The sequence below is a fragment of the Podarcis vaucheri genome (assembly GCF_965113315.1).
Source record: "Podarcis vaucheri genome assembly, chromosome: 7".
In the NCBI taxonomy this organism is placed as follows: Eukaryota; Metazoa; Chordata; class Lepidosauria; order Squamata; family Lacertidae; genus Podarcis; species Podarcis vaucheri.
The window spans coordinates 79,084,643-79,110,750 of NC_138765.1; the positions used below are offsets into that span (position 1 = coordinate 79,084,643).

The 26,108-nt window shown below is 47.0% G+C and overlaps 1 protein-coding gene across 11 annotated transcripts in view; it reads right to left on the minus strand.

The window, feature by feature from the left end:
* Nucleotides 1-26,108, minus strand: part of CASZ1 (castor zinc finger 1) — a 450,923-nt gene that overhangs the window by 63,481 nt on the left and 361,334 nt on the right. For 6 of the 11 annotated variants that reach the window (XM_082229679.1, XM_082229680.1, XM_082229682.1 and 3 more), the window contains one exon: nucleotides 11,591-12,187. In XM_082229679.1, the coding sequence (XP_082085805.1) occupies nucleotides 11,591-12,187 (597 nt within the window). Of the gene's footprint in view, nucleotides 1-11,590; nucleotides 12,188-23,394; nucleotides 24,025-26,108 lie in introns of those variants that run through there. The other 5 variants (XM_082229675.1, XM_082229673.1, XM_082229681.1 and 2 more) reach the window with 4 other exon arrangements.

Genomic DNA, 26,108 nt, shown 5'->3' on the forward strand with positions numbered 1-26,108 from the left:
CCACTGCCTCCCCAGCCACCCTGGTGCGCCACGAGCATCACATTCCATGTCCGCCAGCCCGCAACATTAAAGGCTTCCTTCCTTGCCGTTTCACTGCCTCTCCCTGGCGTAACACGAGAGCCCCATCAAAAGCAGTTAATCCCGTACAATCCCGAATCTCTCAGGTCTAAGATTTCCCTGTTCCTTCTAAATCTGCCTTCCTCCTTTTTCTGCTTTTCATCTCTCTTCAGACCTGAAAAATGATCTCTCTCCCTCTCCCGCCTCTTTGACACCCGCCCGGCTCCACTCAACTCCCGGGGCCTGATGCGGTGAAACCCCATCCAGGTCAGAATAAAAACCACACGGAGAGCAGAGAGGGAATCCAAAAGGGAAATTAAACTATTACCGGTTTTAACAGCTCCCTTGGAAGTTTGCAGTGGCAGGTGGGCAGGGGAACAGAAAGGAACTTTCTCCTTCTCTCCCTCCCTCCCTCCCTCTCTCTCTCTCTCTCTCTCTCTCTCTCTCTCTCTGTGTACTCAATGATTTTTTGATTATTTCTTTAGGGTGGTGCCATTGCTCAAAAGAATCCTTTTTGCAAGGGGCCTCAATCAGAACATGCAAAGATCCACCACCTCAAAGGGTGACCCAGACGGAGGCTGGAAAAGTGGGGTGCAGGGGGGCTCTTTTCTGCATCACTGGGAATTTGAGAGCAAGTGGAAAGCAACTATTTCAAGCACATATGCCTCCCCCACAGAACCCTGGGACCTGCAGTTTGCTAAGGGGATTGTAGTTCTCCAAGGGGCTAAAACATATTTCTCAGGAATCCTTTTTTTTCTTTTTCAGGGAGTGGGAGAACATGTTTTAGATGTATGGTAGCCTTAACGTCCTCCCTGGGCTTTTGGGACTCTTGCTGGAATTTCCTGGAGGGTCGTACTCTGTGCTCCTGTAGGAGGAGAGGGGGTCCAAATGGGGTCCCCCCTCCCTCTGATTCTGTTGCTGACCATTTGTGGGCATTCCCCAATGAGCAGAGATCTGAAGGTGCTTGTGGCTGGCTCAGAGCAGCTCTGCTATCGCAAAAGGATCCCGAATTAGCAAAAGAAAAAAAGGAAAAGAAAAAAAGGAAGCGTCCCGAAAGGGACTAAAAATAGCTCACAGCAACACACTATATATGGAGGGGAAAGTAAAACACCCAAATGGAAGAGAAGGTCTGGACTTTTGGGGGGGACGGGGAGGGTGTCCCAAAGACAGCGCATCGTTTTCTATTCTAACCAAAAAAATTGGGTGGGATGGGGGATGAGTCTGGAGGGAGACCTTGCCCAAGAAGGGAGGGATTTGATAAAGCAGGTGGCATCATTGGTAGTTTGGGGCATAGGTTGTTGGGCATAGTTCTGATCCCAAGTGCTTGCTGGCCTTGTATGCATACATAGAACTCTCAGCAAGCAAAGAATATGTGTGTGTGTTTTCTGTGTTGCCCCATAAGAAAAATTCCAAAATACATAGCAGGGCAGTACCTTTATTAAGCCAGTCAATGAATAGTGAGTCAGCTTTACAGAGTTCTCCAGGGGTCTTCAGAAAGGCTGGATATTTAGCAAAGCAGGAGGGAGAAAAAAGCTGACTGTGTTAAAGGTCACATCCACACCACACAGCTTTCCCAGAAGAAACCCAGGAACTGTAGTTCGCCCACCACAGAGCTACAATCCCCAACACCTATTGCAAACTACAGTTCCCAGGATTCTTTGGGGAAAGTCATTTGCTTTAAATGCATGGTGTGGTTGTGACCAAAGTCTCCATAGGTCTCAGTCCCAATAAATTTGGCCAGCCTTTGCCAACCAGGTGCCCTACAGCTCCTTTGGACTACCACTCAGCTGGGGCTGAAAGGAGTTGTCGTTCAAAAACAGCTGGAAAACACCAGGTTGGCAAAGAGTAGATTAGATTCTCCAGTGCAGGTTTCAGGGTTCATGTGGAGATGCACAAGATGCCAAGAAGATCATGAGCATATCCAACTACCCATGTCCCAAACTACCAGTGATCTGGTTCTTTGAAATATTAAAACCCAGCAGTTCTCTTAATTTGCCACCAGCCTTAAGCAAAACAAGACTCAGCAAGGGCATCTGGGGCTCATTCCTTCGCAGTAAGACTTGGAGAACCTTGGCTACCAATCGCACCCAGGGCTTCCGAAAGAGTTCCCTTGTTGTGGAAAAGAAAAGAGAGGGGAGGCTGGGGACGGGAAGAACCCTGCCTTGTGCAAAGATGTTTTAGAACATTTCTATTCTGCATCCATTCACATCCATTTAAAAATCATTCAAAAACTAGAAAGGAACAACAACATGCTCCACAAATAATGCAATATATAGAATCTGGATAAACCACGAAAAAGCAGAGTGATGAAATCTGCACAAAAGTTGGGCAGTGAGAGACAGAGGACAAGGCAAGCCTGTGTATGCAGATGGGATGAGAGGCTTCTCAGGAAACTATAGATCACGATCACACACACACATACATACACACAGCTGGTGTTTTATTTGAGGATAATAATAATAATAATAATAATAATAATAAATTTTATTTATATCCCGCCCTCCCCAGCCGAAGCCGGGCTCAGGGCGGCTAACAACAATCAAATAAACAATCAAATAATCATACATTCTAAAAATATTTCATTATAAAATTAGTTAAAATCAAATTGATGGCAACCGATTAAGCAAGATTTTGTGCAGGTTGCCAGAGGAGGGGGTCAGGCTGCGCCCTGACCAAAGGCCTGGCGGAACAACTCTGTCTTGCAGGCCCTGCGGAAAGATGTCAGGTCCCGCAGGGCCCTAGTCTCTTGTGACAGAGCATTCCACCAGGTTGGAGCCGCAGCCGAGAAGGCCCTGGCTCTAGTTGAGGCCAGCCTAACCTCTCTGGATGTGTCCTGCAACCTGTTCTTGACACTATCTTAGTGCATGACTCTTCAGTGCTACTGCGTTATAGCTGTCCAGAGGGAGCTATGGTGTAACAAAAGCAGGACATCACCACCGAGCATATCTGGTATGAAAAGTGACAAGATTTCAGCAGGAAGTTATAGCCTATGTGCCAAAACAGTGTGAATGCCTCCAAAACTTTGCAGGCACAATGGAGCATTGAAGGCATCGTGAGTACGAACCATCATGAATGTGCCTGAAGGGGCCTACAGGTAGGTGTGGAGTCAAAACAGAGAAGGAAGATGCTCTAAACATATATTTTACCAGCATCTGACCCATTCCACCAGCAGAAGAGATGGGAAGCAGAGCTCATTCCATGAGCTTTGCCAGAGGATCCTCCTACACCTGATTGATGTAAGCTGACCATTATAAGAACTGTTTAAGAGACAACTGTTTAAGAATTGGTCCCTGAATTTGTTTCCCCGCCCCCTCTTCCCTCCTTGCCACTTTCCCCTTGTGTGTTATGCTTGTCTTAGATTGTAAGCCTGTGTGGGCAGAGGACTGTCTTGTTTTAATTGAATGTAAGTTAGCCACTCCAGAAACCTTTTTAGCTAAAGAAGGGGGGTCCAAATGCTCTCAATAAATAAATTGGCAACTCTTTCTTTATGATCCTGCTTTCTGTGTCCAAGGGAGACTTTTTTTGTGTTGCGTAAACAGTTGGGGGTAGCTCACCATGGAGCCTAAAAGTTCCAACCAAATGTCTGGTATGATTTAATAGTTGTATGTAACTTCTCCATAACCAAGGGAAACTTTAAAGGTAGCTCACAACAGCAACAAGAGAAATAATGTTTCAACAATCTATGGAAACAAACCTCTGGTTTTATCTACTTGCAGAACGCCAGACACAAGTTTCAACTGTGCACATCAGTTTCATAGTTTCTCTCTTACAATTACACACAAAGAGAGTGTTCAGGGATGCTATTCTCTCCCTAATTTTTCTGAAGAGCTGCTGCCAGCCAGTGTAGACTAGAGATGGGCGAGGAATTCAACTTTGTTTGCATCTGAATGAGAAGCTACCTAAACCCGCACTTCTCGAACCAAACACAAAGAGAAACCCAGCTATTCTTCAAATTTTGCATTTCTCTGAATTTTGCAATGCCTTTCTCCAACCTAATAATGGGCACAAAGATGCACATGCTAGGGAAAGGTGTGCATAAAGATGCATCTGTTACTGAAAACACCATACAAAAATGCATTATACTGGGGAAAATGGCTTGCAAAACTGCATACAAAAGTGTGTTCAGTAGAAACGCTGGCGAATTTTCATGAGGATTTTTTGTAAAAAGAAAAAGAAAGCCAGTCACTGAGGAAAGGTGAACTGAATTTACGATTTGGAAAAGAAAGAAAAAAAGACACTGGGAGATAACAAAATACACAGATTCATCCATTCCTAGAGAATTGCTGAGCTAGGTGAACCATAGGTCAGTATCAGCTAGCATCCTCTGGTCCTACCAAGCACTGCGCCTGACCACTGGCCATGGTGGCTGGGGCTGATTGGAGTTGCAATCCAACAACCACATGGGTGAGGCACCTCCTTTGCACGCAGAAGGTCTTGGGTTCAATCCCTGGCATCTCCAAGAAGAGCCACGTCTGAAATCTCAGAGAGCCACTGTCAGCGAGGGTAGACAGTATTTAGCTAGATGGACCAATGGCCTGACTCAGACAAAGGCAGCTTCCTGGGTTGCAAACATCTGGGATGCACCATGCCAGCTGCCCCTCGAGTAGCTATTTAAAACTAGGGTATGGAAAGCTGTGCATATCTCCCTCTCCAGAATTGGGGGTTTGAAGCTGCAAGATGCTGAAGCAAAATCGGCTCAGCCCTGAATGCTGCCTAGGTGGGAGGCCCCATGGAAACCATGTGCCAGCTGCTCTGAGTAACGTGGAAGGTGGAAGCAAAACAAGGAACAAAACTGCACACAGAAACACCGGCCAAACTGGGAGTGAGGATTCGTGCAGCCGCTTTGCACAGCATTGCCTGCTATTATTGTCAAAACAGCGGGCGGACTTTGCCAGGTCAGGCCAAAGGTCTGTCGGATCCAGCAGCCTGCCTGCTGCAGACGCCCTCACCGCCAAGGAGATCTGCGGCGGAAGCCACCTGCTGCTATGTGTCCCCTGGTGCCTGGTACTCAGCGCCTCTGCATACGAAGGATCCATATTCGGCTCTCACGGCTGAGTGCTGTCGATCAGCTCATCTGCAGTGAATTTCCCTCCCTGCTTGCTCACCTAGAAGGTGGCACACAATCTGGGTGGGAACCTTTCTCAATCCAGGCTTTGGAAAAGGTGCCATGTGGTGGGAAATAACCCTGCCAGATGGTGCCGTTTAACTCCCTGTGGGCTGGGAGGCTCAGCTATGCGTTCCCATAAGTATTCCCCGTTCCCCATAACTGTATATTTTTTTGGGTGCCTCTGCAAACAGGAAAGGCAACCAAAGGAGCTGGACTGGGGAGGGGCGGCGGGGGAAAATTAAAACAAACTTAAGCACCGAGTCCGGGCTCAATCACCTTGTGCTGGCGACAGACAAGGGCTTTTCCTATCAAAGGAAACTGAAGGTCACACTTTTCCTCATTGATCTTGCAATGTTTGTTAATTACTCTGTCACTGATGTGGCGAAGGATAATTAAACAGCTCTGTTTATATCTTATATGCATAATTATGCGCGTTGCCACTGAACTCGTGAAGGCTGGAGAAGAGGGAAGGGACAGATGAACAGAGATGAGTTTCGGTTGCGTTATTAAGGGGGAGCGTGGGGTGGGGGGGGAAGCTGGGGCCCACATACACAAAAGGGAGAAACTTTGATGGATTGGCGAGATCAGGGGGGCTTGTCGAGATGTGGGAAAGAGGGCAAAGTGTCGAGCAAAGTTATTAAACCTGAATGGGAGTTTAGACTTCATTTGAAGATGCCCTTCTCTCTCTCTTTCTCTCTCTCTCTCTCTGATTCTCTATTTCTTTTTGGGGGGTTGCAGGAGTTCTGGTAACTCAATCTTGAATCTCCCTGTGCTCGAAGCTAGCTTTTTTACACATCCACTTCTTTTGGAAAGCTTTTCCATAGCTCCCTATAAATGGTCACCTCTTATCTTTTTGCCAGCGATGGGGTGGTGGTGGGGTTTGGAGCCCCATATTTAGTCTCTGCCTTCCTGCCAGCCACCTCTGCCTCAATTTCAGAATCTTCCCAGAACAAAAGCACCTATATCACGACAGTTTAAGTTCCCCATAAACCTCTCTGGCCCTTGTTGTGTCCTGGTACAAACACTGTGCTCTCTGCTGGAGGGGCAGTGGGAATCTGTGGCTCTGTGCAGTTGTGATGATGTTTAAAGTCACTTCTTGCACTAGGTTTAATTGGATTGTATGGAACTGGCCTACAACAGCACCCATAATTCTGTGGGGCCCAGCCAGGCAGGACTGGGTAATCTGCAGTCAGTCTGGTCCATCTGATGGTCATAACGAAATCTTAAATTTCTTTTTTTTTTTGCTCCCCTTGCTTTGCACACATTCACCAACAATTGTTCCCTTTCCAGCCCTATATGAAAGACCGCCTCTATCCCTACAGACCCTCTCTACTGTTAAGGCTGGAAAAGGGGTCCCTCTTGGCAGTTCCTCAAAATTGGGGGGTGGTTGGGGGGCTGGTAGGTGGAGGGCTTTCTTTGTGGCAGAGCAGCCCCTAAACTTTGGAACTCCCTCCCCACAAAAAAAATCTGGCATCTTCGGCTGCATACACTTCCTACATTTAAAGCACACGACTTCTCCCAAAGGATCCTGGGAGCTGTAGTTCACCCTCCTCCCACTGAGCTGCAATTCCCGACATCTTAAACCAACTACAGTTCCCAGGATTCTTTAGAGAAAGACATATACTTTAAATGTATGGTGTGTACACAGCCTCTCCTGCACCCCTCTTTACACTGTTAAGATATTCTGTTTTGCTGAATTTATACTGTTCTGTTCTGGCTGGAAGAGTTTGGCTTGCTTTTATAGTTGTAACTATTTCATCTGCATTTTTATATATGTATATATAAACCACATATTATATTGTTAGAACCTGCCCCCAGGACCTTACGGTGAAAGATGGGTAAGAAATCTTAAAAATAAATAAAATAATGTAATTAATTTCAGTTGGGTCTGCTCTGAGTAAGACTTAGGCAGACACAACCCCATCTCCTCACAGTTGCCGGTTAAGGTACTTTTGCACACACAAAAACCTCTCCCTCTTCCTTGTTAAACTGCGTCCTTTTACCTTTTCCACTTTATGTAGATTGCAAAGACTGGGCAGAGAGCATAGTGAGTTCAGATAACAACCACCAGAGTTTGAATAATGGGGCATTTTGCCAGCTCTCCAGGAAGCGAGTGGAACTTTCCCTACTATGGGTGAGGTCTGCAGAGAGGTCCCCCCCCCCCGCTTCCCCCAAAGCAATAAATTCTTGCTTTCTTAACGAAAAAGTAGACTAAAGAAAGTCAAGGAAGGTGGGGCTGGGGAGAGAGAATGCACGCAGGCTGAAAAAAAGAGTGAAAAAGAATAACCCCCTAGCAGAACAACAGCCAATTATTGCATTAAGATCAGCAGAGGGGGACTTTTTGGTAGTCCCACCGTCCTAAAAAGTTTGGGGTTTGGGGTGGGATGGCCTCAGAGGAAAAAAAGGCATTCTCCAAGGAAGTTCTTAGCTTGTAGAATTCCCTCTCTACAGAGCTGTGCCTTGCACCTTCATTATATAATTCCCACCGTACACTGAGGACATACCTCTTGACACCTGAAATATATAGAGTCGTACCTCGGTTTATGAACTTAATCCGTTCCAGAAGTCCGTTCTTAATCTGAAACCATTCTTAAACTGAGAAGCGCTTTCCCTAATGAAGCCTCCCACCGCCGGTGCCTTTCCACCGTTCGATTTTCATTTGTAGACCAAGGTAAAGTTTGCAAACCGGGACACTACTTCCGGTTTTGCGCAGTTCATAAACCGAATAGTTTGTAAACAGGGCTGTTCTTTAACCAAGGTACCACTTATATATTTTCAAGACACACACTATTGCTACAATAATAATTTGTTTTAAACTATCTTTAATGCTTAAATCGTTGAAACCTGGCCCGTGACCTAGTGGGGAAGGGCAGGTAACAAACTGACAATGATTATGATGGCTTAAGATTTGTTTATGGATTTTATGGAATTGCAAACCATAACGTAACTCCCCTCCTTCCCCCTCATTCCATACATAATAGCCAAAAGCACACATTCCCCGGAGATGTAAGCAAGCAATGTTAAGCGGTAATAATAGTAACAACAGCAATGGTAATATTGAAAACTGCCTTGGGAAGGTAGTTTTGTCCCGGGAAGAGGTTGGAAAAAAAGCACATGCATAAGGTAGATAAATAAAAACAACAAGGAAGGCAACAATTTAAAAAAAGGAAGGGAAATTAAACTCGCCGTAGAACAACTCCCAGGGTAGGAAGAGCTGGGAAAAGAGAGAAGACTCGTTCATGCTAATGTGTCCACCAGGCAGGCCTGAGCGGTGGCAGGCAGAGGTGTCACAGAAGGAGCGGCTGCTGTTTTGTCGCTGAGCCAGTGGCGGCCAAAATTCCTCTAGAGGGGAAGGCCGAGGGAAAGAAGCTGCTTCTCTGTTCTGCCAGCACATCTCCCCGCTCAGCTGAGCTCTGTGTTCCATGTCCCTGTCTTCATTCCTTTCTCTCCCCTTCAAGGGAAGAGGGGAAGCAATTGGGGGGGGGGCTGGAAGGGGGAGACAGAGGGCCTGGCGGCTGTGTCAGAGGGGTCAAGGGCCCAACTCTGACACACACTTGTGCAAGCACACATGAGCACAAGCACTAAGCCAGCACTCTTTTCATGGTATGTGCCGTAACAATGTTCTGCGAAGCTGGTTGAACACATCTGCAAGCGCACGCACAGACAATAAAGCAGAAAGAAGGAAGGGAATATATTCTGATTTTCTTCAGGAGTTCTGGCGATGGTGCTGAAGCTGCAGTTGTATGTTGTTATCGATGGCGTTTCATTTAACTCACCATTTTATACTTTTTTTTAGATGGTTAGGTACAATCTTGCACTCACTTGGAACTAGGGACAGTTAGCACTTGACGGGGCTTAATTTCAAGTGGGCATATATAGAGTTGCACTGTAAAACTGAGTAGCTGCAATTAATATTTTAAATAAGTTGAAATAATACTTATTGTTATTTTAGCCTACTAAATTATATATATTAATAAGCATATATATATATATATATATATATATATATATATATATATATATGGGGAATGTCCTCATTTATTATATTTTTTTTTTTATAAAATTTTTATTGGGTTTTCACATTTTATATAGACAAAAACAAAAACACAAGAAACAAATAAACACATAAACAAAGAAAGAAAAAAAAATAAAAGAAAACAACAACAAACATATATACTTTCCCGAAAATATTATTTCCTAACCCTGGTCATTGACTTCCCCCTACCCCCTCCCTTGCATCCCCATTTCCAAATTTATGTCAGCAAATTGGCATTTCCCTGTCCTAATATTAGTCCTTTTATAAAAACAAACAAAATTAATTTTTTCTAAGTTGGACCTCAATTCCCTTCCAACGATTTCCCATTTTGTCTTGAATAATGATCTTTTTAACCAAATCCCATAATCATGAGTGTTGTTAGAACTTAATTTTTCCCTCCCTCCCATCCCCGGTTTGCGTCCCTTCCCAAAGCATGTCCAAAATAACAGTTCTTAGCCCGGGTTCCTCACGTCCGAGGCCCTCCAGTCTCTTTCAGTCCCTCTCCGCCGGTCTTGTTGGTAACCCTTTATGCCAGTCGTCACATCTCGAAAGAGTTCTTTCACCATCAGTCCAAAGTCTCTTCCCATATTTGCAAACAGCTGCTGAAGAGTTTCCACAAGGCATGAATCTTGAAGGTAATCAAAGTCAGAGTCTATGTGGAGGCCCCAATTATATTTCTTTATTTTAAATTCCTTAATTTCATAAACTCCCAGGGCCTCCACTTTCGTCTTCTGCATCTTTCGTGGATTTATAGTAGATTTACTCCAATAGTCTCCTTGTTTGTATTCCACAGGCGTCAGCTTCTGCTCAGTATTTTCCCACGTCACTTCTTCTTTTTCTTGTTTTGTCTTCTCCTCTGCTTTTATTATCATTTCTGGTTCAGCTGTGGATTCTTTCTCATTGAGGTCCTCTTTAAATTCAGCAGGACTACTTGTTTCAGAAGTCAAGGTCATCAATTGTTCACTCATAGCCGTAGTCTGCTCTTGTAAGATTCCAACCAAATAAAACATCCTTTCGATTTCTCCCAGTATCTTTCCATCCACAGCCATTGTAATTCCACAGAATTCCCTCTAGAGGGAATCTGGTTACTTAGTATTCTTTTCCCCAACAGTCCTCTGTCTTGTTATTGTTTCTTTATTTCCAACAATTTTAGATCAATTGTAACTCTTTTTAATCCAGAGGTAATTTAGGTAACAATTTTCCACTATTAACAGTCCGTTTGACAGCTTTGACAGCTGTCAAACTCTGCGCTTCTTAAACCAGCTCCAAAGCAGGACGCTCCCGGGCCCGGGAGGGGGGTTGTTTACAGCAGAACATAAAACATCCAACACTCCTCTCTCCTGCTCAAAATTTCCAAATCTTGGAAGTTACTGTCTTTTTTAGAACTCACCCTTTACAGGGTAGGCACTCCAGCTTAGTTCTTTTTTCGTTGCTCTAGATCGTCTGCAAGGTAGGGGGTGCGGACTTCCTTTTAGCACATCCCCGGATCGTCTCAAATTCAGTGGATAAATTTCTTAAAAGCCAAGTCCAAATTACTCACGGGTTGTTTTTTCAGCCGAATTTCAAGGAAGGAAGTCAGCGCTCTCCGGTCATGGCTCGCGGCTTCGCTCAGCAGAGGTAGCGATGGACTCTCAGTGCCGCGCCACCCCCCGTATCCCCTCCGCAGCCTTTAAAAAGGCTCTTCGCGAATCAGGGGGGGCACTTAAGGCACCCGCCGAGTCTTCAGTCCGCAGGCATTCCGCGCCTGCGGTTTTAAGGGTCCCCGTGTCGCCGGCACGGCAAAGACCCGTCCCCTGCTGAGCCGATTCCCTCCGGAGCTCGGAGGGAATCCGCCATTCCCAGATCGCGTCAACCCCGGAAGTCCTGTCCTCATTTATTATAAATGTTCAAGGTACCATTGATTGTTTTAAGTGGCTACTACAATAGATTAGTCACATTTCAAAATCCCTTTTTAAAATAGAACTAATTGCATTTTGCTTTTAAACGGAGTGTTGGGGCTAGCCCACATTGTGGGGTTCAGGGACTGCCTAGGCATCCTTTGACACAGGGAATATGCTGCTCATTGTTGAAGGGGATAAAAAGCTACCTAGGTCAGCCCCTCATGCCATCCCACCCACCGGAGTCCAGAATACAGAATGCTGTGTGCAGGGATCTGCAAGAGGGACTTACAGAGCAATACCTGTAGGCAAGTCGTGTAAGTAAGCCAAGCTGCACACAACAGGAAATGCTCTCCCCCCCCTCCCAAAAAAAAGAAGAGCCACCAACCCAGTAACAGCTGGGTAGAAATTTGTTAGGATGATCAAACAGACCCCGGATCCATCCAGCAAACGTACCGGTTTTTCAGTGCCCAAGAAAGAGCCTAACAGAGATGCCAGCCTAGGCAGCCTTACCTGAGGCAGCTCCTCCACCTAGCTTGGAAACCACCTCACTGCTGGGACCCCGGAAGCTTTCGTCCTTCGAGGGAGGCCCATCCGAATCCCGTTCATCCAGGAAGCTGCTCCCATCTTGGGGTCCCCTCAGGGGCTCGGCCTCATCCACGTTGTCCTCTTCATCACTGCATCCCTTGGGCTGTACCATATACACACCTTCGGGGGGCACCTCAGCGCCCTCGGAGCCCCTCGGTTCCTTGCTCTCGATGCGCCCCAGCAAGGAGTCTTCGCTGTACTCCCCGTTGACCCACTTTTCAATCACTTCCCTTCGCTTGTCCTCCTCAATCTTCTGCACGCGGCCGACCCCCTCGGGGAACTCTGGGCCCAGTTCCTTGGCCCCAGGCCGGGCGATATCCTTTGCGGTGGTGAGGGTACCCCCACCAGCGCTCTCCCGACCCAGGGGAGGCTTTTCGGCATGCGCCCGCTCAGGTCCCTTGTGGTCAACAACGACCTGGCGGCTGAGCTTAGCACAGATCGCGTTCAGCTTCAAGCCACCTTTGCGCTTGGCAGCCATCTTGGGGTTACCTGAGGTTCTGTCAGTGCATATAGTTCTTTCAGCTGGAGGGAAGAAACAAAAAGAGAGAGAGAAAGCAAGACAGTTAGAGGGTGGGGTAGTCTCCAATGCATCCAAAGCAAGTTTGAATACCGTTCAAATAACCGAAAGAAGAATAAACAAGTGGACTAAATCACAATTGGCTTCATCCCAAAGCAAATCCACACAAGCAAATTAGCAGTTTCTTCATTATTTACATTCTGTGCTTCCTGTAAGGAGCTCAGGGGCTCCCTCCCTTTCACTGTCACAATGACCCTGTGAGGTAGGCTAGCTGTGGAGATCACGATGGGCCCGGTGCCACTCAGTGAGCTTTATGGCTGATTTAGCAGTGATTTGGACTCATATCTTCCTGGTCTAACGCTCTGCCTGTTACACCACACTGACCACCTTTCCACAATCCCACAGTGAGTTGAGCAGATTCCTGGAACATTTGCTTGAGCAGCTGTGTGGCAAGGTGGTTAGAGCATGAGCTCTGGGCATGAGGAAGCCACACTCACAATCCCCCGCTCAACTAAGGCTCTCGGGTTAGTCTTGGGTGAGTCCTACTTCCACAGTCTATGAGTCCCATAAAATTCAAAAGCTTTAATTAGACACATTTCTGGCTTTGCTAATATGGTCTGCCTTGTTCGTTTTGTTTTGGGTTTCTTTTCTCTTGCTGATGAGGAATCCCTAGGTTTCACTCATGGTATGAGGCAGATTTGGGTGAAACAGCTGCGCTTTACGTTTTCAAAAAATGGGGAGCAGCCAGAAACCTCACCATAACCTAATATTGCTGGCATCTCAGCAGAGACTTACTCTGGTCAGGCTCCAATCACCATCTTAAAACTCAACCCAAGCCCATCCAGTGGTTATAACATCCAGCCCAAATATTGTACGTTTAAAAGTCCCCCCCCCCTTCCTCATCTCAGGCACTCCCTGTTCTGTGTAACACCTGAGCCTGAGGAAGGGTTTGCTTCCCATTTTGTGACACTTTGGTTGGTCCTCATAAAGGTATTGCCTAACAATAGAAACTGGAGTTGTTGTCGTTTTTTCTCTTATGGATCAACACAGCTGCCTTTTTATCTTTACATCATTGAGGTTGCATCCTCATGCCTAAGACAGTTTTGGTTTGCAACACTTTCAGAAGGGAGCACAGGAGGGGAGAATTTATAGTCCGCTGGCTATCAAACCGATAGCATGAGCTTCCCACAACTGCTACAGCAACGGTGTGGCTTTAGAAAAGGATGAGACACCCCACCCCACAGCAGCTTAAGGATGCAGCCTCTCCTCCCCTGATGTTGGGGTGAGGTGAAGAGACAGAGACCTAGGTCCACACCCCTCACTTGTGTCAGTGCCTCTCTCAGGAAGGGTCCAGGCAGCCGTTCGAGTCGTGTGCTTGGCACAGCGATTGCCCCAGAGCCTGAAGCTTTTGCAGCACGGTGGCTCACGGCAAGACAGCCTGTCCATCTCCTAACAGCAGGAGTCAGCAATGCAATAAGGCTCACACGCAACAGGCTCGTTGCTGAGCATGGAGGAGGTTGCTGACACATTGCAGGAACCGACCCTTGGTGAGCTGTGGCTTGGAGAAACCAAAGTAGATTCTCCTTTGGACAGGGTTTCTATTCACTGCTCAGAAGAAACCCCCTTCTCTCTTCCTCTCCCGCTATTTTACCTGCTCTTCCCTCACTCGGTACCTAGCTCTGCCCAGCTGCAAAAACAGATTCATGGGGGGGGGGGAGGATGAGAAAGATGCTTTCAACTTGCTCCCAAAGAGCAAGATTTCCCTTGCTGCTTGTAAAAAAGCTTCTGGGTCTCTTGCATTCTCCCTCCCCCCGTCCCGATAAAAATGAATGACTCTGGTTTGAGGCCCCGAAACACAGAAGGAGGTTGTGATCTATCAGACCCCCAGCGACGTGCCCGGGAGCCGTTGTGACATCCCCCTAATCCTCCAGCCTGACAGTCCAACGCAAACAGCCTGAAACTTTAGACTCTCTCTCTTCCCCCGACAGCCAGCGTGTGGCTGCTTAACATTAGCGGCTGACAGCTCTGGGCACGCTCTCCTGCCAAGAGCAGCAGAAGAGAAACAAAATCGGCCACAAGCCGCCCAGGAAACCATGGCTAGGGAGGAGAGGATGCCATCCCCCCCATAGAGCCCTCCTAGGCAAGGGAAACAAGACAGCGGCACCCACAGCTCTTCTGGATCTGAATGCCAAAGGCCTTAGCAGCTCCTGCATCACGAACAGCCCATTTATGATGAGGCCCAGGTGGCGACAACCTAGGATGTGCCCTGCAACACATTTTAGGTGTTGTTCAGTTGCTTTGGGCATATCCAGGAAATTGCTCCTCTTTTTTGCTCTTTTTTGGGGAGCAGAGGACAGCATAGCCTGGGTCTTTCTATGTACAGCATTCAGTCCATACCCCATTTAATTGCCACATTTTTCATGGGCTTTGAGGTCAAAGCCAGATAGAGCTCAGGCAAAGGCAGGTGATCAGATGTTTTTCCCCCCTGAGCAGCAAGGAGCAAGATCCAAGTTGCTAAAAGCCTCTTGGCTCAAGGTGGGAGGTCTGCAATCCATGCAAAAAACCTGAATCGCCCTTCTCCCTTTGTTCCTCTCACCCACAAATATGCGATTCCCAGATAATAGCAAAACAAAAAAGACACGCACCTGTGCTATTGACACACCCACCCATGTACTCCCAGGAGAGCACACACCATGTACACACCCCAATACATCAAGGCTCCAGTGACACACAAACACGTGCGCTCTCACTCTCACACCCTCCTGTGTCATGCTGGCTCAGGGGAATCCAGGTCGCTGTTTCGTCACTGCGCTTCCCTGGCCCCACCTGATCCGGAAAGCTCAACCAAGGCCTGTTAAACTCAGGGCAGAGTCCTGCCCTCAGCTACACCTAAGTTGGAGGATCAAATGAGGTTAAGGTGGGTGGAACGGAGCATCAAAACCAGCTCTGCTAAACAGATCAGCCAAAGCTCTCAAGAGGGGAGGGCACTGTTTTAAACGGGGAGGAGGGGTGCACCCATATGCTTTGGAGAAAAGATGGCTTGGGGAACGTAGCTGAAGGAAAAAGGGTTGGACAGCAGCCTCCGAGGCAGGCCATCAGGCCACTGATGATTCAGCACAGGGAGAGAGAGCACTTCTGCAACACACACCAAGGTCCAGCACAGATCTTTTCTACAGGACAGGCCTTCCTCAGCCTGCTGGAGGCATCGAGGTGTCAGATCCTATCAGCGTCCCCCGAAAGAAAGCCCCCTCCTGGCCTCAGCACAAACGGACATCTCTCCAACTCTCTCTGTCCACCGCCCCTCCTTCATCCGTTTCCACCCTTCCACAACTTCCTCGGGATGAGGGACAGTCCCGTCATCCCAGAAGGAAGAAGCCAAAGACACGTAGAGATGGCAAAACGATTCTATAAATATTTATCTAAAGGAAAAGGATGGTGGGCAGCAGGGTGGGGGAGAAATATTGCTGCAAGGATGTGGAATATCCCACAGACATGGCTCACCTCCTGGCCTATCGAAGAGCCCTGCAGCTGGATCAGGCCAGTGGCCCATCTACTCCTGCACACTGTTCTCATAACTGCATGCCCCAAGAGGAAGCACACAAGCACCACTCTCCCCTCCTACCACTTTCAGCAACTGGTATTTAAGAAACACTGAGACTTCAACAGAGGAGGGAGAACCGCAAATGTTTTGCAGCTCCAAAAGATGAGGGGATTTTTAAAAGGCACTTCTCTGAGGCTTAGGCATCTTGACCAGCTCCTCACAGCTCTGCCATCAAAGTGCAGGGCACCTTAGAAATTGGCAGAGGACGAGTCTTTTAATCTCAGGGTTGTGGGTTCGAGCCCTGTGTTGGGCAACAGATTCCTGTATTGCAGGGGGTTGGACTAGATGGCCCTTGTGGTCCCTTCCAATTCTATGGTTCTATGTAATAATAATTTTAAAATCTGCTAATTTTTATTTAAGTACCGAACCTCCTAGGGGCTTACTATCTAAAATTGAGTAGCAAAGGAGGCAACAGAGGGAGGAGTCACAGAGGTACTTGGGCAAGGATACACACAAATGCAGTTATACATGGGCGCTTACTTCAACTGTAGCTAATTTAACTCGCTGCTCCTTCCTTTGATCAAATTTTCCCACCGGTTGAAATAGCAGAATGGTGATGCAAAGAGCTAACAATCCAAGGGCGGAGCTGCTTTCTAGCCCTTTTCCCACATGGAAAACCTGCTTTTCGCTTTTTGCAATCCTCAGTCTGGTGAGACAGTTGCTGGTGCTGCCATTTTGACAGTGGGAGGCCAATAGGGGCACTTTCAACACTGATGGGCTAGTTTTCTATTTGCAGGCATCTTCTCCTCCCTTTTTTTAAACAGATAAAAATAAAACTCTTATGGCATCCTCTACCTGACACATGAAGAAGGGCAACACATTATATCTCCCTCTGCCTTAAAAGGGGATTAGACAAATTTCTGGAGGATAAGGCAGTCGGTTGCTGCTAGCCACAGTGGCAATGTTCTGTCTCCACTCTTGGAGGCAGTTTGTCTCTGAATACTGGAAACCACAGGAGGAGAGGGCTCTTGCACTTAGGTCCTGCTTGTCAGCTTCTTAAGGGCACCTGGTGGGCCACTGTGAGAACAGGATGCCGGATTAGATGGACCACTGGCCTGATATTATGTTCTTTACTTCTCTGTCCTGCTGCAGACTCTGTCTTAGCATGTAGTATGTGCAAAGTCTGAAGGGCAGTTGATGCAGAAAAGGCATTCCTGGGACCAAAGCAGCCTAGCCCCCACCCCCACGAACTCTGCACCAGCCTCAGTTCTACATTTAGTGCCTTGCGAAAGATCCCAGGCTAAGTAAACATCCCCTATGATTTTCTTCTCCCGAAAAGAAATGTTTTGATTTCACATCAATCCAAGGAAGCAGTTTATAACCCATGCCTGTCACAGAGACTTTTTCATCTCTGCCCAGGACAAACTCTCCCACATGCTGTATTTACACTGAATGCTTCCTGTGAAAACAATGCAGCTGAAAAGTTTACACCCGTGTGGCGTGGCAGGCAGAAAGATGCCCCCCTCCCGCTTAGAGCAGCTGAGAGCCCAAAGAGGAGAAAGAGGGGGAGAAAGGAACAGGACTCAGGAACTTGCAAACCTGGGGAAACCATGAGAACTCCCAATTTCATTAAATGAAAAGCAGCCATCTAGTCCTCATGGTAGTAGCAGAAATGAGCCAGGAAATGCAACAGTGGAAATTGCACTAAACAAGCTATGCAAGGCAGTAGGGTAAACTTTGAGCACAAATGCCCATGAGTATGGATTGAGCAGCATGCTTTGAGCTCAGTATTATTCAGCAATTGCTCCTCACAAGAAAAAAGTCTGGCGTTGGGCTCATAATTCTGCCAGTTGAAAATCTCAAGTGTCCATATGTAAAAGAAAGGCAAGTATCTAGTCCTCAAGACCAAGAAGGTAGGCTTGAAAGCCTCTGGGTAAAATCGAAAATGCTGTGTGTCTATGTAGCATTCCTAGCAATTGGGGAGAGGTTCTTTAATGGCCTGCTCAGCTCCTTTCTCCTCTTCAGGATTTAGCAGATGCAAAATTATGCAAAATTAAGCAAATATGTGCAAATGTGCTTAACTTGCAATCATCTATCCAGGTCACAGAATCCAGCTTTCTTCTCGGTGTACCATCCGTACTGAAAGCACAGTGCACAAATAGCCTTCAGCCAAACACTCTGGGCAATGCCTATCTGGCGGAGAAAGCGAAGCTTGCTTATTTTACTGTTTTAAGATCTTGCTAGTATATTAATATTATTATTATTATTATTATTATTATTATTATTATTATTATCCCTAAAGAATCACAGCAAGAAGGTAAATTGAGAGTTAGTGAGTAGGAGTTGGTGAGAGACAGGAGAATGATGAAGAGGTAAATTTTTAAAAACTGGGAAAGAAAAGTGCTGGAAGAGACTCTGAGCTGGGCAGGTGGATTAAGGGACCAAGAGCTGATGGCTGGGGGGGCACTCTTGACTCTAGAGGAAGGGCGTTCCTGGGTATAGAGTGGAGTGGGGTGCTGCTCAAACCCAGCTGAGGATACCCCTGTTGTGGAAGGGAATGGTGGGTGGGGAAAGGAAGCGGGGCTTGTGAGGACTGTCACTTCAGAGGGCTGCGTGGAAAAAAGGAACAGATGGACCTCTCGTATTCTTATTGAAGAATTTTAAGCCCAGCTGAGTAGCTGCGCTCAGGAGGGAAGCCGCCGTGCCAGCTTTCCAGGAGCTGTGAGGGTTTCATCCGATCAATTATTCACAACATTGTTTGGGGCGGTTGAGGGAGGAAATGGCGGGCCAGGCAGACGGGAGTGGATGGGGGGGGGAGCTTGTTTGCTTGCGTGCGTGTGCTCCTGTGGGTTTGGAAACTGTACACGTTTTTCAACTGAAGTAGGTGCAGGTTGCCAAAATGCACCCAAAGCCAAAAGACACCAAGAAGCCATCTAGACCACCCAGCAGCCAGGATAGGACTTGGAGAGCTGCAGGGTTGGGTTGGGCCTGCTATTCCTTGGGCCGGTTTGAAGCGTTTATCATTGGTTTTCATGTTTTGAACCTTGGCTTGTCTTTTTAACAATGTTTGCAAACCACACGTGGGACTGTGTTATAGCAATGGTACATAAACGCAACAGCAGCAACAAAAGGGGTGTGGGATTTGACAATGGCGCTCTGATTGTGCATCACCACTTTCTCAGCTTTAAGTTTTGTTTGTTTTCAAGTTGCTGGACCATGGGATGGCAAAGACTATGTGGCCAATGCTTGGGTGAAACACCAGAAGCCGGATGAAGAGGTGAGCATCTCTGGTTTTTGGTTTTTTGAGGGTGTTTTTTTTTGAGGGGGGCAGAAGGGACAGAGAAGCAGAAAGCACAACTAGGCAAAACCAACCAACCCGATTTGCAACATTTAGATTCCTCATGGAACTTTAAAACTTCAGATATAAGTGTCATGGCCCACTTGGGGGGGGGGGAACCATGACTTGATTTCCTCCCACTGTCACCTCTCCACCTCCAAATGTGGGGTTCTAATCCAGAGCAGTCCCACAAGAAGTCCACACGGTCCTGGGTTCAAGGCCCATGGTTCTGAAATGAGTCAGCAAAAACAGTAGGGAGCAACTCTCCTCAAAACCAGCCCCAAATATACCTACCCATTTCCCTTGGTCAACACAGGCCAGATGAGGCCGGGTTTTTAAAAAAATATTACTGTATTTCCTTTGCAAGCCCTCTCTCGGAAATACACCATGAGGGACGGGGTCCAATTCCATGGGTGGGAGGTGTGCAAAAAAAGTGGACTTGGTGTGCTTTGACACCCGTTCCTCCCCCCCGCCGCTCCAGTTTATCAATAAAACATTTTATTGCTTTTAGCTCAAGAGATGACCTCGGCTTAGTGGAACACTGTCTCTTTTGCCTGACCTTGGGAGAGTTCCACAGCGGCGCTGCTAAGCGGAGTCCATGGCCACTGGAGCCGCGAATTCTTCATGGCTGGAAGGAGGGCAAGCAATGCCCAGGGGACAGGCACTGGAAAGGACATGGGTGCTGCTTCACCTTGGACACATGGGACTGGAGGAGCAAGAGAGGCTTTCAGTTTCCTCCAAAGAGAGGCAATTTTTTGGTTTGAAAAATGAGAAACACAAGGAGGAGGGAACTGGAGGCTGTGTATTCTGCAATCACATAAGACCTGCCTGGAATGGACAGCAGAATTTTGCTAAACTTTTCTTTTAAAAAATGAGATATGTTCTAGTAATAAATAGTATTAAGAGGAAAGTAGTCTCATGAAATAGAGTGGGGTAGACAAATCATAGAATCATAGAGTTGGAAGAGACCACAAGGGCCATCGAGTCCAACCCCCTGCCAAGCAGGATTTCCAGTAGGTTTTATTGGGGGGGGGCAGGGGAGAACTTCATTTCTTTGCACATTTCCTCACACACCCATCCAGACCAACAAAAACAAAATTTCACAAAATAATATCATTCATGCAAGCTAGGAGTTATATGGTTGCACAACCTAGCATTTCTGGAGAGCAGAATTGGGGTTCAATAACAATATCGCTTCGCTATAGTTACACAGTAAATATGAATAGCCCTCTAATTATCTTTTGACAACAGCCCTGACCATTCTCCTCAAAGTCTTATTTAAGTCTTTCTCTGTAAGACCGCTGGACCCATATAAAACACACACAGAGCAGAGGAAAACTTTTCTGACGCTGGTAACATGCACAGCAATACAAAGGACCCTTCCATACTCCGGGCAACACACAGCAATCCTTCCACCCTGTGAGACACAACTTTGCATGTACACACACAGATACATTCTCAGCTTTCCTGTGCCCTCCTCAGGTCCCCCTCACCCGGCACCCTCGCCAATTCTTGCGCTGCAATCTCTCCGAAAGAGAAAACCCTAAAGTGTTAACGGTGATCGGTGAAATGGCACAGCAGATTGCTACAATAAATAATTTACTGATATTTATAAATATTCAAATCAGCAGGCTTCAGAAATTGAAAGGGGGGGGAGAGAAGAGAAGCTGGAAAGTAAGTGTGTGTGTGTGTATTGGTGCAGGGGGTGGGGAGTTGACATTAATTCCCCGACTCTCCAAATTCATTTGAGGACTATTTCTCATTTCAAACAAATATTAAATCTTTTGACATAAAAAATGGGTGGGGTGTGCATGGGTGGCAGGGGGTGGGGTGAAATAGATGGAAGGAAGGAAGGAAGATGTCTCTATGGCTGGCATTCTGCACCGTCTGCCAAGCCAGCACCTTCATGCTGGTAACCTTGGACTGACAAGCCACAGGGGACCCCGTGTCAGCTTGTGTTACCAGGGTGCCTACATATGATTCCACCAGATTCCCAAGAAGGAATCAAGGCTAGAGGTATCTCCAATGGTAACATACGCTTCATCATAAAAAAGAAAAAGGCGGTGGTGGGTGTGGCATGTCACCTTTAAAACTACTTTCTTCAAGGGTGCCTTTGTTCTCTGCTGGAGCTTGGAATTCTCCTTCCTTGTACGAACCACCCTGAGATCTTATGATGAAGGGCTGTATATAAATCTAATCTAATCTAATAAAGCAAAGCAAAGCAAAATATATATTAAAAATAAAGCAAAGGTTGCTACAGGTTGCTGGTAGGACAGGCACACCATCCCAATACAGACAACAAATGTTATGTGATGGTCAGACCAGAAGCAACCAACATGGATATGCTGTTGGGCTCCTGTCTCCTTGAAGTCCCAGGCAGCAGGGTCAATAGCCAAGGGTGATGGGAGATGCAGCCCAACAACATCTGGAACATTGGCTACCCTTGGCTTAGAGCAGCCTCCCCCAACTTGGTGCCTTCCAGATGTTTTGGACTACAACTATCAGCACCAGCACCGGCCAGCACTGGGTTGTAGTCCAAAACATCTGGAAGGCACCAAGTTGGAGAAGGCTGAATTAGAGTGTTGGACTGTTATTATTATTTATTAAATTTGTATACTTAGCAAATCCCTCGCTTAGCTGTGAAGCTCTCTGGGTGATTTCTGGCCCGGTCATAATCTCTCAGCCTAACCTACATGACAGGGCGATTGTTAGGATTTTTTTAAAAAATGGTGGAGGACTATATACACCTGGCACTGCAAATGGGGCAGCCTTGGGCACAAAGCCCAAGAACATCCTCTGGCACCCAAGAAACTCCCCCTTCATCGTGAGGTGCTGAGGATGGTTACGGTTTTCCCTCCTTGAAAGGTGTACAGAGCGGACAAAAGAAGCTGGGAGAGTGATGCTCCCTCCCACTTCTTCTTTTAGCTCTACTTATTCACTTTATTTTGCGTGTTCGTTTATTTCCTCACATATTTGTACGCTGCTTGCCCATCAAGAGAAAGATCACAAAGTCGTTTCCCCAAACCCACCAGCAAAATTAAACACAATATAAATGATAAAATGCAGACAACTGCAGAAGCAAAAACAAGAAAATACAGCGAGACATCCTACAATATCAAAGCATGATTAATCCTACAAGATAGGACAGCATCAAAAATTTAAGGATCACAGCAGCTAACAGATCAATCTGGGCAAACAAAAATATATTTAGGCGATGATGGAAGCTTTTCAAGGGTATAGCTGCAAGTGAAGAGAGTTCCATATCTGGGGTGCTGCCACTAAGAAGGCCCTATTCTGTCCCCACATGCCAAGCACAAAAAGCAGTGCCTTGTTTGCTAATTTTAAGGTCCAGGCTTTTCAAGGCTCATATCACCACCTGAGCTGCCTATATGAGCCTTGAAAAGCACGGAGCGCTGGAAGACAAAACAGGAGGAACAATAAACTAGCAACTGAGGCCTTGAAACCATCCCTTTTAATTCTTGTCTGCCCCCACATCGAAAGGGGTGAAATGTAGAGTACACTGTAATATGATTTACGGCCTGTTTTTGATGCTTATATTTTAGTGAAGCTGGTAGGGTTTGCCCTTCCTTAGTGTTGAATGGCACACCTGTAGTCATTTCTATTCTATTAATCGGGATTTAAAATGTGTAGAGAATAGTTTTGGCATTTTTTAATATCCTGTAAGTCACTTTGGAACTTTCCCTCCCCCTCCCCCCGTAAAAATCATCATCAACAACATCAGCATCATCTCTTGAGAGGCTTGTTCCTCCATCCTCCAAACATTTTTGCAATCACTGCCATTGCATGTAGCTGAACCGAGGACGGCTCCTCAATGGCTTAATAAAGGTATTTCTGAGCCGTACTCTCATTGACGGGATGGCCTGTGGCCCTACTCTGTGGGTAGATTACCACGGATCCCTTCTCTCCCGCACTCATTAACCAGGGCCCCAAAGCACCCCATTGGTAAATGCCTGGCTCCGGCATGGGGTGAGCTTCCCCCAGGATGAATAATGCTTTTTCTAATGCACGGGTAGCCTGTCAGCTTCCTTACTCCCAATGTTTTATGAGCTTAACTGAACGGCTCTGAACTCCCTGGTAAGAAATAAAGTTATCCCTCAGCGTCCCCTTCTAAACATTTCACTCAGTGCAAACGGTGTTTAAGAAAAATGAGGACATATTTCTTCTTAAGGATGCAGTATCCCCCTTCAGAGGCCTAATTTATGCCATATATCAACTGGCCAAGGGAGAAAGAGGCAGGCCGGCCGCATTGGGAGCGCAGCCGGCCCAAATGGAGATTCTGCGCTGCTTGCTTTAACCACTGCTGTCCTCCTCACTTCGCAGGCTTGGAACACCAACCAGACGGCACGCACACAAAAATCGGACGGGCGCTGCACAAACTCTCGGCACTGAGCACCTTTGCCACATGGCGCATTGGCTCTGGAGTCCACAGGATTACAGCAAGGTATTCTGGGAGGCTTAATTGGAACTGGCTGCCAGGCCCTAAGGGGTTCACAACCTGAAGTGCCGAGAGCAAAGCCTCTTAGGATAGGGCCTGCAAAGATCAGTACCAAACACAGAGATTCCTAGGGTCTGCAAAGGCCCAGGACAAAGCAGAAGGTCAGGAGACAACCAATACCTGCCCAGTTTTGCTCTCTGTATTAACAGATGCAATGTGGCTTGTGGAACAGGCCACAGAGAAAGAGAGTTCTTGTATGGTGACTGCCCATGGCTGGCAAATTGGGGCTTCATGAACTGGCAGGACTATGGGAAGGAGGAAGAGGATCCTGGCAAGGGGTGTAGCTGGGACTGGGACACACCAGGGCAACCTGGGGATGGGGAAGGGGAGGTTGGTGTAGAAAGTACTTACAGGGTGGCGGAGGATGATGGATGGGAGTCAGTGCACAGGAACCAGAGCAGCAGGACCCATCACCAGAGCCAGAGGGGCCCCTATCTTGACAAACACAGCAGATTCTGAGGCATAGGGAACAGCAGGCAGGGTGCTCTAGGAGGCTGAGGCAGGAAAGGCCGACAAGCCCAGCTCACTAGCTGGACAGGTGGGTCTCGTTAGCTCTAGGAGGAGGTGTGTGATTCCTCAGCCACAGCAGTCTTGGAGCAGGTGAGGGTCCCATGCCTCATCAAGCCCAGATGCTGCAATCCACATGCAAAGGGCAGCAGATCTGAGGTGCTGAATCTGCTCAACTGCCCATGTTGAATGCTCTAGGATCTCTGCGGGACCGTGCTTTGGTTTGGACACACAGATTAACCCTGGAGTGGGGACTTGACCCACTGACTTGTCGCCAGGTAGACCGGGGTTCAGGACAGGTGCTGGTCTTGCTGGGGCTGGGATGGTGCAAATCTAGATTGCAATGAGCTCTTGAACATAGAACAAAATTGGCCTATATTGTGCTGGTCACATATACAGTCGACTTACGTTACCGGGAAGCCATGATTTAATGCCCACTACTATAAGCACCTGCATGACTCACTTGCAGCCCATGCAGAAGTCTAAAGGGCAGCTTATATCTGGCCCTCGGCACACAACTCATTTCCAGATCCCGGGTTTGAGGCCACAACGGGCATGCCACAAATGTACCCTGGCAATGAAGAGCAGGCTCCTTCCTTCTGGGGTTCTGCTTTAAGCAGAGAGGAGAGGCAGCCATGATAACAGCTAGGTGAGTAGAACTGGTGCCAAGAGCTGGCATGACTGCACATCTGTCAAGAGCCCACATGCCATCCAGGGGTCCACTTCCAAGACCCCTCTAGCCTTGTTGCAGTGAGGAGTCAGACTCAGTGAGGGAAGGGACAAAACAGAGGGTGCCCTGCCGAAAGGCCTTCCAAAGCCCAGGGATGAAAATTATTGTGTTCATACTCAGGGCGATCCAGTATCTTGAATTTCTACATGAGGAGTTTCTATAGGGCGCAGAGAGCTTTCCTAAGTTGGTACATCTGAAGCCCAACACTGTAGCTAAGGCATAATGGGGGGGGGGGGGAGAGGACAAACAACAACAAACCCCCCCATTTTTTAAAAAGGAGCCACAGTGCTCCAGCCATTATCTAAACACTATCCTGAACCTTACACACACACAAAAACACGTACTTTCCCAGGGCATTATTTTGATATTGGTATATGAGGTGCTTTTTTCTGGGGGTACGCATAACCTTAAACATTTTGTGAATCTTTGTACTTTTGTCCATTTACTGTATTTATTTCTCCTGATTTGAACTATAAAATGGTAAAAATGAGAGTATCCCTAGAAAAAAAGGACTGGGTATATGCAGAATTGGCTTCCAGGCCCAATTGTGATATACACAAAATCTAGGTTGAGAGGGAGGCCTGAGAGAAGCCTGTGAGTTGCCTGGCAACCACATGGGCCTCTATTGGGAAGTTGGCCTTAGTGCTTGAGATCCAAGCCCTGGAGCTGCTGGTCCATGTTGCCCCCATTAAGTCATTTAAATATCTCTCTCCCAAATTTTCCTTTGCCTCAGCCACAAGACAGAAGGCAGGGCCAGGTGTTATTGTGAAGCTGTTATTACTCATTATTACAAATGTTCTTGGTTTATTTGCCCCTTTCAAAGCAATATATAGAACACCCTTTCCGTTGAGGTAGCCAAGTCCCACATCTAACAAAACCATTTCTCTTGAGGTGGAGAGATCATCTACTTCCTCCAGCATAACTTTTGCCACTGCAGGGAAATGCAGACATCCCAGATCTTCTTGATCCACAATGGCTTTTATGCTGCATGTCTACTCAGAAGCAAGTGCCACTGTGCTCTAGGCTTACTCTCTCTTGGTCTCTCTCCTAATAAGACTTACAAACATTCTTGCCATACCTGCCATAGCATCTCTATCTCCAGCCCTGGTTAAATCATTAACATCCTCTATCACCTTTCCCTTGTGCTTTTATTCATAGGGAACACTTTTCCCCAATGTAGGAACACTGGCTTGCCATTTGCAAAAGGGGTTTTGTTCCTGCTTCGTGTCTTAACTGGACTTTCCCTTTACTTTTTGTAAAAAAAAAAACTGAAAAAGAGAGGTAGATAAAATTAA